This window comes from Numida meleagris, chromosome 20 (assembly GCF_002078875.1).
Source record: "Numida meleagris isolate 19003 breed g44 Domestic line chromosome 20, NumMel1.0, whole genome shotgun sequence".
Classification (NCBI taxonomy): Eukaryota; Metazoa; Chordata; class Aves; order Galliformes; family Numididae; genus Numida; species Numida meleagris.
The window spans coordinates 2,558,435-2,569,136 of NC_034428.1; the positions used below are offsets into that span (position 1 = coordinate 2,558,435).

Below are 10,702 nucleotides of genomic sequence, written 5' to 3' on the forward strand. Positions count from 1 at the left end.
TGTAGAGAATGAAGTAAAACCCAACAAAAGTATGATGCCTGGAAATATTCACCTGACCTATAAATGAACAACATTGATCATTATCATAACAGCAGTGATTATGGAAAACACGGATTATGATTCATGTTTGGCATTTGCTGCTGCAGAACCTTTAATCCAGAGAGCTTGAAATGGGTGATGCTCACCAAATGATTAAGCACACATGCTTCCACTAAAGGCAGATAAATAATATTCACCTTTCTTTGAGCAGAAAAACAGAGCTTCAAAGCAATAGAGTGATTGCTTCATGATCAACTACGAATCAGTGAGACTTAGGAGCCATCATAGCCCTTAATGTGAAACGTGAGATAATTATCCAGGTTGAAGCTGTTTATGAACAAGCTATCAGTTCCCTATCAAAACAAAATGATGGGGAACAATTTCATAGGAAATCAAAAGGGTCTGGCTTCTTCAAAATGGTACAATGTACCGCAGAACAATGCACTGTACTTCTGTAATACTGTTAAGCAAACATGCACTGTGGTGACAAAACATTCACCGAAGGAAAGATATTCATTTTAAAGCAAGGAATTACCTCTAGCTGAAATATACAGGACAACTTCATTCAGTAAATGCTAGTATGGTAGTTAGAGCAATAAAACCCCCCAGCAGGAGAAAGAAACACCCGTCATTGAAAAGGAACCACATTTAGATGGAAGGCAGCAAGGTGTTTTGATACAAATGGCATTCATTGGTCATAGGCAAGGCTGGAAGTGAGGCATCTCACACGCACTTGAAATTAGAGGGGAATTCAGGAAGGCAGAACATAATTACTCGAACGGAACCTGGCCAAGATGTTAGCATTAACATCCTGTACTCTTACAAAAAGGTCTGTGAAGGAACCTTGGTCAGGGATATCTCTAGGTCTGAACTCACACTCAGACCGTGGGGAATGGGATCAGTCAGCATGCCATCACCAACACGACCCTGAGCGAGTGATTTAGATCCTCCCTATCACAGCTCCCATCCATACATAGGGAGCCACAGCAGTGATTGATGGTGTGATGTAGACTTGCTTCGGATTAGAAATATTCTTCTGCTTTTTCAGATTTCCAAATTTCTTTTGTGAAATCAAAAGAAGGAAAGGAAAAAGACTTGTAAAAGCTTTGCGTTTCCCAGAATGAAGAAAGACGCTTTTAAAAGTAAAGAATAAACACAGTTCAGCAACATTTATTGATGCTTAAACAGCACTCTGCGGCCCTCCAGGTAGCAGTGTACAGAAGGCAGATTTCACCCAGTGTAAATGAGAAGCGGGTTCTCCAGCACAGTGCATTTCCTTCTGGCTGCTGACTACACCCGCCCACCCCCAGAACGAAGTCTGACAACACTGTGCCGCTCCTGCAGCAAGAAGAACCAAGAGCTGCACTAAGTGTGCAGGCTCCCACTGCCCTCTATTGGGTACATACAAGAAGTGCCCGCTTCAGAGGGGACAGCGGACGTCAGCTGACCCGGAAGTCATCTGACCCGGAAGTGCCTGCACACCGGAAGTGGAGCGGCTCCCTTCCGGAAGCAGACGGCAGCACTGCGCCGGCTCCGCCTCGCCGGGCCGCCATCTTCGCTGGAAGCAGCGGTCGCGCCGCAGCGGGAGGTGCTGGGGTCTCGGCCCTGCCCTGCCCGGCTCAGCCCGGCCCGCTGTTCCATCTCGGCGCTCCTTCTCGCTCTGCTTCCATCGCTTGGCCGCTGGCTGCGGGCCGGTGGAGCGTCCCGGCGGTGGAGGGGCCTGCTCTAGCAGGGAGAGGTGAGCGGGGCCTAGAGGGCAAGCTCGGGGATTGGGGGCTTCCGATCCCCTGTCTGGAGGGGCCCGGAGCCGGGCTGAGGGCAGGCCTCGAGTTCGCCGTTTCCCTTCTTGTCCGGTCTTTTGGGAGCTGCCTTCCCGCAGGCCCCGTGCTTGGGTTGCTGGGATCGAAAGGCCTCGGTTTAGTTCCTCATCCGCCCTGCCGGACTTGGGAGCGTCGTGCTGCTGTTCCGGCGCTGCCCTTTGCCTTTCTGCCGGTGAGCTGTGTTGTGGAGATGGGGAAATGGATGTGCTACGGTAGCTTCTGTAAACGTTGTTTTCAGTGTTTAAAATGCAAAGGTTCTCTTGGATAAGGCTCCAAGGGCTGTAGGAATCCCAGTATTTATTAGTCTCGACGATTTCAGTATATTTTTGTTAACTGTAGTGAAGGGCACTATTGCAAAGCTTCCTTTTTTTAAATTGCGGAATATGATTTAATCTGTGCTTTAATGCTGAAGCTGACTTCTTTAGAATTTTTTTTTAATTTAAGGAGGTGTATTTTTAAAAAGGGCTGCTTCTTATTCAAGAAAAAATGCTGTGCGTTTAAATGATTTACAGTACTTTTAAGAAAAGCCAGGTTAAATGTGTTTATTTTAAGGAAGGTTTTGCGTATTTGACCACATGTAGTTGTTACTAAGGGTATAAATATTCTCTAGAAGTGTAATTCATTTTCTGTATTGAGTGAGTAGAAATCTTTAAGATATTTGACATGCTTCTGGTGTCCAACACTGCTATCACATGTGAGCATCACCTTAGATCTTTACAGAAAAGTGTTCATAAAATCTTTCCTTTTTTCCTCCTGAATTTCCAAAGCCATGAAAGAAACTGACTTGCTGAGTAACTTGTGATACTTCTCTGAGGGAAAGTGAGCTGAGCACCAGTTACTAATTGGTGTGTGCTCTGTAGATGCATTGCAAGGGCTAATGCTTTCTTTGTCTTCAAAGTGGTGTGGATTTCCCTTTCTTCACACTGACTTGCTTCATTTTGGATGAAGTTCTTTGTTTGGAGGAGAATAATCTGGCTCAGAAGTTCTCATCTCTAAACTTAGCTGAACCCTAAGCAGGCAGCAGATTGAACTTAAAATTCCTTACCCCAAAGAGTAATAGGATTACTGTATTTTTTTGCTTGTGATAGAAAGAGCAAATGAATGTAAATCACAGGCAAATTTGCATCACAGATATTCTGACTAATTTGAGAAGTGATTTACTGCAAAGGACTAAGCCCTTTAAAATGTTATGGCCGTGATTTATGCCCAGCCTAAACACAGGTGTGGCTGTTAACAGTTTAAGTGGGTTCTGTAGTGGAGCTCATGTTCATGATAGCAGTTTACTGCGCATACACTTAAGCAGCAGTCTTCTGGAAGGGGCATTTTTCCCACTTGGGTGATGTAAGGAGTCCCTTGGGAGTGTGTTAGTTAAGATTGTGTATGGTTCTTGCTACTTAAAAGTTACAGTAATTGTGTTCTTAAAAAGATACAGTGTCTAGTAGATTTTGTAAAAAATCTGGGGCTGTATTCAGGGAAAGGTAATAGCTCCACATCTGTTAAGACTGTATTGAGATTGTATTTGTATATATTTTTTTGAAAACTAGATGAGCAACAGCAGTAATAAGAGAGCACCAACGACAGCAACACAGAGACTTAAACAAGACTACCTTCGAATTAAGAAAGATCCAGTGCCTTATATCTGTGCAGAACCTCTCCCATCTAATATTCTTGAATGGTAAGGCTTAGAACGAACTGTTGATGCACTTGTGGAGAGAACAAGACTTTCCAGGTCATCAGGTCTGACTCTCTCACCCCTACAGATGGTAGGGGAGCCTTGGTTTTGGGAGGTGTCATATGAAACTTCTTAAAGTGATCCTAGTCTTCATTTTTCTAGAGGGGCTGATGGTGTAATGGCTTTCACACTGTTTACATTTCCTCTTTTGTCTTAGGCACTATGTTGTCCGGGGACCTGAAACGACTCCTTATGAAGGTAAAAGCATGAAGCAAAAGCGTGCATGTATTTCGCATTGTGGTTGGCATGGCTCAGTAAGATGACATGGCTGTTTGAATGGGCAAAGCACGGCTGTGGTAAATAGCTCTAAAAACTGTGAGTGCAGCTTCAAAGCAGTCTGAGACCACTATGGTAGCTTATTAAAAAGAGTTAGGGGTACAACTGTTAATTTTTCTGTTTTCAAGGATGGTAGTGAAACCACGTTTATGTTAAATTGAAGATAGATAACTTTCTAATAAGTAACTTAGGTAACTCACTTGAGGACAGTCAAAATAACAAAATGAGTTTTTTGAAGTTATGTTTCACGGTTGTTTTTTTTTTTAGGATATTTACTTAAGCCTTACTGCATAAGCATCTCTCACTGAACTGAGAGCTGTGTTCTCTTTATGAACTTCCTTGGAGAAACTGAGGACCAAAAAAAGCTGTATTAATTTGCTGCAGTTCATAGTTCACTATGTCTTCTGGAGCCTTTCACAAAATGCTTTTGAAATTCAGGTTCTTCATAGGACTTCATTTTGCAGTTAATTGTGTTTGTGAAAGAATAAAGTGTTTGTATTAAATACGCTTTGGCTGATGTTCTTTAGATGTATTACAGACTAGAAAACAGAAAATAGTGCTTGCAATGCGGATGTGGGGGAACTGTCTCCAGAGTAAATCTGTTAGAGGTGTGGGTTGTTTCAGAGGCATAAAATGATGTGCTTCATCTCTAGTGTGAGGAGGAGAGGGAAACCAATAAAGGGTTTTATTTAGCCCAGTTTGAGTAGCTTAGGGCTTCATCTTAATGCAAAATAAGTAATTCATCTCTTTATGTAATGCAGGTGGCTATTATCACGGAAAGCTAATATTCCCCAGAGAGTTTCCTTTTAAACCTCCTAGTATTTATATGATTACACCTAATGGAAGGTTTAAGTGTAATACAAGGTAAGGATTTTCTTCTAACACTTACAGCAGTCAACACCATTTTAGCGATATGTATAATGTGTAGTAGTTCTAACAACAAAACCAAAACACCCTTTTGTCTTATCTTTTCAAAGGTTATGTCTTTCAATCACTGATTTCCACCCTGATACGTGGAATCCAGCTTGGTCGGTCTCGACGATCCTGACGGGCCTCCTTAGTTTTATGGTGGAAAAGGGCCCCACCCTGGGCAGCATAGAGACTTCAGAGTTTGCAGTAAGCTCCAGATTGCATGATGTACCTTTAGCCAGTTTAGGGACTACTGAATGTGACCTCCAGGTTAACACAACAGCGATAGCTGGTGTTTTGATATCTTATCTACTGCATGTGATGAGCAGGTGAATCAAGGCAGTTTTAGGCAGTGTGGGGACGGGGAGGATTTCTAAGAAAAAGTCAAAATCCTTTTTTGATAAACTGCATGGTTTGGACTTGTTCTGCTTGAAATGTCTGCCGTGCCACTACAGCACACAAATCCTATGAAGTGAAGGCTTGAGAGCGTAGGTTGAGTTTAGAAATGCCTGATTTATAGCATAATATTGACAGGTAGGAAGTTGTAAATGTTAAAAACTAGTTAGTTAGCAGTTTACACCATTTGTGTGGGAAGTAACTGGACGCAGCGTTGAACTATATGAATTTTGTTTATATGCTGATAATTCTTGTTTCCTTCACAGAAACGCCAGCTCGCTGTACAAAGCTTAGCATTCAATTTGAAAGATAAAGTCTTCTGTGAGCTCTTCCCTGAAGTGGTGGAGGTAGGGGCATTTATTCATGTAGTAGCTTGGTTTTCTGTAGCTTTTCACTTTCTCTGTGTAGATGTATAAGCTATGTGTTTAGGACTTCCAAGATGCTGTCTACTTTTATCAACCTTGGAAGCCTTTTAAAAGGCACTGTTGTGATATGAAAGAATTAAAAGCTTGAATCTTGAACTGTTTTGCTGTTACGCAAAGATCCCCTGTCTAGGGAATCGAAACACATATTAGGGTTGTTATAGCCTTGATTGCTGCACGTGCAGCAGACATGGCTGTGGTCCCAGTACTTTAGAGTTGTGTACACTGTTGAGTTGGAATAGGACTCATCTTTGTATATCTGGCCTTGTAAGAACTGAGGTTCTGGAATCTGCTCAAAACACACAAAACCTTCACCACTTTCAGTTGCAGGTATTCCCTTTTTTTTTTCTTCTTCTTTTTTTCTTTTTCTCCAGGAGATTAAACAAAAACAGAAAGCACAAGAAGAGCTCAACAGCAGACCTCCATCCCTCCCTTTACCAGATGTTGTCCCTGATGGGGAAGCACACTACGGTCAGAATGGAATACCCCTTCTTAATGGGCATGTTCCATTGGCACCTGCCAACCATCCTGGCCTCCAGCAGGCCAACCGTAACCATGGACTCTTAGGTGGAGCTCTGGCGAACTTGTTTGTTATAGTTGGTTTTGCAGCCTTTGCCTACACAGTCAAGTATGTACTGAGAAGCATAGCGCAAGAATGAGGAGAATAAAAGAAATCCAAGACCAAATTAGAGGTAGTTGCTGAGTGAGTGGGACTCTTTGGGCATCTGACTTTTGACACTGGGATAAACATTTGTGTTACCAAGTTGCAGGTAAAACCTTGGTTGGCTCATGTCTTGTGTTTGGGAAATGGAGTATGTTCAGTTAGTCAGAAAACTAAACGACGTTCTGCTCGCAGATCCTGTTGTCAAGTCAAAGCATTATTGATGAAACACCAACATTTCTAGTGCTTTGATTTTTATAGCACTTCTCCATCTGTTATTTGAGGTTGGAAAAATCTTAAGCAAATAAAGCTTTTTACTTCATTGAACAGTTTTTAAGATTTCACACTTGGTGCATATCGTTTTAGTTTCATTAGGGAAGAGTCTGTACACAACTGGAAACGAGTCAAGTGGGGAAAATGCAGACTTCATAAGGATTTGGTTAATGTGAACATGGGTGCTACAGAAAATAGATGTTTTCATTTTTAAAATAGAATGAGCATCATTGCATATCTAGTCAGTAGCGATTAGATGAGTGGGGAAAGAACACCGCGTGTGTTAAGTGTGTTGTCTAAATTGTCACCGTGTAATTGAAGGTTTGGTTTGGGCTACAGGGGGTGCAGCTGCCAGCCTTTAGGAAGGATTAGCCAGAGAAAGTGTTTGAATCACTCTTCAGTGGGAATACAGATAGCTGGTGTTGTTTGGGATTCGTTCGTTTAGGGTTTTCCATTTTGGGAGATGCTATCTTTGGAAACTGTAATACTTTGTTGTGATCACAAGGTGCCACTGTTGGAAAATAATAAAAGTTCACAGACCAATGGAGAGTTGATGACCTCTTGAGGAAAATGTCCGGAATCGTTGGGTCTTGGACATTGAAGTAAACCCAACCCTTGTGAAGTCATAAAGTCAAACTTGTCTGAGCAACAAATGAGTTTCTTCAGTGTCAGCTGAATTAATCTGAAATGCCACAAGCCGAAGGAAGTAAACCCCTGGCATTAGTTCTGCTTGCTTACTTGAGAATGGGCCAAAAAAATCCCAAAGCCAAACAAACGAACTCAGAAAGCCCCATCTACTAATTTATCTAAGTTCTTAGAAGCTTTTGGCTTCTAGTTCCGAGTTTGTCTCTGTTCCTCTTCTGCTGATAGCAATACCGATGTTTGTCCGTGAGGTTACAGGATTGTGAGTAAAACAGTGAAGCTGCGAGTATAGTTTGAAAGCCTGAAGTTACTTTTTCAACTCATCCTGCTTTTTTCTTCCTGCATATTTTCTCTCAATGCTTTTTCAGAGGCAAACATACTGTGCCTTTTACAATGGGCAGTGATGTTTAGTCATCTGGGGAGGGTGCACTTGCACTTGTCAATGGTACAACAAACTGCCGAAGGTGACAGCAGGGTAAGAAGCTCTGCCTCCAACTGCTTTGTCTTTTAGCTGTTGTGAAGAGCCCAATAAATATTACCTCATGTATTTAAGATTTTTTTTTTTTTGAAACTGTTTTATTTTCCCTTTCAGATTTGTTCTCTCTCTGCTTCTCCTTGGTATCTTGAATTGTAAGCAAAACTATATGATAAACCCATGAGCCGTGCAGTTGAGAGCTTCAGTAAATGTGACCAATTCTCTGCACTAGGTAGGAAGTATCAAAGCAGAACAGCTCTACACTAAAGAAATCTTAAAATAGATCTTACAGAGATAAGGGAGGGGATGGGATGTGGAGAAGGCTGAATTTTACAATGTATTTATAGATTTTTTTTTCTTTGATTTTGTGGTTTTACCAAATCTTATTTATAAATAACTCTAATTTGCCTCTTGTATGTGCGTAATCAGCTCTTGTTAAAAGGAGAAGCACCGATTTTTCTGTGTATCTAGAAGTAATTCTGTCAGTGTGGACGTACTGGGAAGGAAGGAGGGGTGTCATGTCATCCTTGCAGTGATAGCATTTTCCAGGTGGCTTGTCAGTGATTTTTTTTTTGTATTTTTATTTCTTTTCCTCAGAGCAGATGGACCTTTAGCTGGGGCTGCTCTCCATCACAGATCTTCGTATCGTTCAGTCGTGTTTGTGTTCTCACAATGCCTTTTTATTTTTAACCATTGACGTCGCCTGCAGACAAAAGCTTGTGAATGGCTGTCTATCTTTATCTTATGGAAAATCTTTTGTCCACGTAACTGAAGACAAAGGCAAGGAGACCTTGGGCATGGTGTGATCACATCTTTTGTGAAATGCACCTTGCCAAGGGAAAAGAACATACAAGAAATCAGTAAGGAGTTGGCCCTAAGCTGTACGTGAGCATCTGAAGGTGGGTCCCTTGTTTTTAAGAAGTGCTGCAATTGAAAACAACAACAAAAAAACAACCCTTTTGTTATACCCTGGAGATGCTGCATCTTCTGTGAGGATTGGCTGCATTTAAAAGAAAAAAAAAAACATACAACAGAGAAACCCCAACCTTAGCTTTGCTTTTGCAATTTCTTTTCGGTACCCTGGATTCCGAGAGATTTGACAGTCCTTTTGGGTGCTATTAGTTGAAAGCTAGGAGCAGTATCTGATTGTACCCTTGCACCTCTGGCTTTAAAGAATTTCCATACATGTCCTTGCTCCTTGCCTTTGGTAACGGAAGATTTATTCCCTTTGGTGTAGTTGTCATTTTGTTGTCGTTGTACCTGATCTTTTTTGTTACCAAAGTCAGTAGGTGGAGTAAACCATTCTTTGCCATGCAAAAATGTTACCGTGCCCTGAAGCAGCGCGTTACTTCATGTAATAAAACTCAGTGTCCCTCTGTGTGTGAGACTGGAGCAAATGGTTGCCCCTTCGCTTTCATGCTGCGATTTCATAGATGGCTCTAAGATTGTTAAATACAGTTGGTAGGGAAGCTTTGCAGCTTGAATCGTGAAACATCTCGATGATGGCCTTTAAAGATCTCATGACTTTAACGACCCTGGATTTGTGTGTAGTCTTAACTCCCCCTTACCCCCCCCCCCAGGAATTTCAAGGTCACAGGAATTACCTCACTTCAAGCATGTACTGAGGAGTAGAAATGACTGCATTGTAAAGTTGTTTGTTCATAATAAACATTCATGATGAAATTTAAACTTTCTGTGGGACTGTTTCTGGCCAAGGGATCGCTGGGAAGGAATCTGAATGGATGTATGCGGAATGGAAAGCGAAAACGGGTTAGGATTTCCTAGGAACCTTTTCTGAATGGGAAGCACTTAGCACCAACAGCCTTATTTCACACCTTGGTCACTGAAGAGCCCAGAAAAAAAGAGAAGCAGGGCTCCTCTTGGCTCTTCTAGCAGCAGCTCGGCGTTTCTACGGGCTTGCCACCAGGTGGGGTGGTAATTCCATCCGCTTTTGGGCCAGAGGCAGCTGGATGGCTGGGACTCCACATGGAGGGGAGCACGAGGGGGATCCGAGCCAAGAGGTGCTCTGGAACATGGCACAGTCAGCTCAGCTGGAGCGTTATGCAGAAGGGAAGCAGTCTCTCGAGGTCCTGCGCTTTCATTCCAAAGCTGCTCTTGTGTCTGCTGTTGTATTTAGGTTGGTCCTGACAGCTGTTGTGTATCGCCCCAGTCAGCTTGAGTTTATAGGGGGTTGGCATTGGGAAGCTTCACATTCACACCTGAGGGATCTGCTGGAGGAGTACTCCAGGTTTTTGTCTGCTTATGAGGCAGTTGTGGTGTCAGTGAAGGGCAACGTGCCTTCTTCTGTACTGGCTTCAAAACTCATCTCTTTACCAAGGCTTTGACATCATTCCTTGTACCTACACCGGACAACAGGGCAAATCCCAGCTTTTTGCCTTTTGGATATTATCGTAATTAGGGAATGTGGGATTTTTGTGACTAAACAGCAGATTGCACGAGTGGAGATGGAGGGGCGTAGTCACAAGTTTCTCACCTGACCTTTCAGCTTCCAGCTTTATGCACTGTTCATACAGCATCTACAAATGGCACTTGGCTTGGTGCGTGGCTCCTTACAATGTTTTCCCTACTTGAGATCCCTCCTCATGCAGAATTGATGGTGGTGTCCTCCGAGCTATTCCAGTTATCGTTGCAATGCTGAGCGTGGAGAGGAAACTATTAGTTGCTTTGGTTTGCTGCCCTTTTAAGCAGCTTATTCCTATTATTTTTTTGCAAATGGTTGAATATTGTGCCGGGTATTCAGGCACTGGCAAAGCTCAGGTGCTTTGGAATCGTCGCAGCTGGGATGTAAGCACAGCAAGGCGTGCAGTTCTGCAAATGATGCAAGGAACTGGAGGTTGGAGGGGAGGTAGTGGCTGTGCCGACACTTGTTGCAGCCCTAGAAAACCACAAGGGCAGTTTGTATTAGTGGACTGAGGAACTGTGCCTGCCCCAAATCTGAGGATACAGTCTTGGCACTGAGCTCTTGGGATGAAAACAGGGATGTTACAGGCAGACAGCACCAGCAGACCAGAAAGCGATTACCCCATTCCAGCTCTG

General features: G+C 42.8%; 1 protein-coding gene across 2 annotated transcripts; it reads left to right on the forward strand.

The window, feature by feature from the left end:
• UBE2J2 (ubiquitin conjugating enzyme E2 J2) lies at nt 1,530-7,722 on the forward strand. Of its 2 annotated transcripts, none has more exons than XM_021417455.1 (7): nt 1,530-1,777; nt 3,404-3,534; nt 3,749-3,789; nt 4,629-4,731; nt 4,845-4,983; nt 5,439-5,519; nt 5,969-7,722. In XM_021417455.1, the coding sequence occupies exons 2-7, from the start codon at nt 3,404-3,406 to the stop codon at nt 6,251-6,253; spliced, it is 780 nt and encodes a 259-aa protein (XP_021273130.1). In that variant the 5' UTR covers nt 1,530-1,777; the 3' UTR covers nt 6,254-7,722. The 2 variants fall into 2 exon arrangements, with proteins under 2 accessions (XP_021273130.1, XP_021273131.1); XM_021417456.1 differs by lacking the exon at nt 1,530-1,777 and adding an exon at nt 1,807-2,031.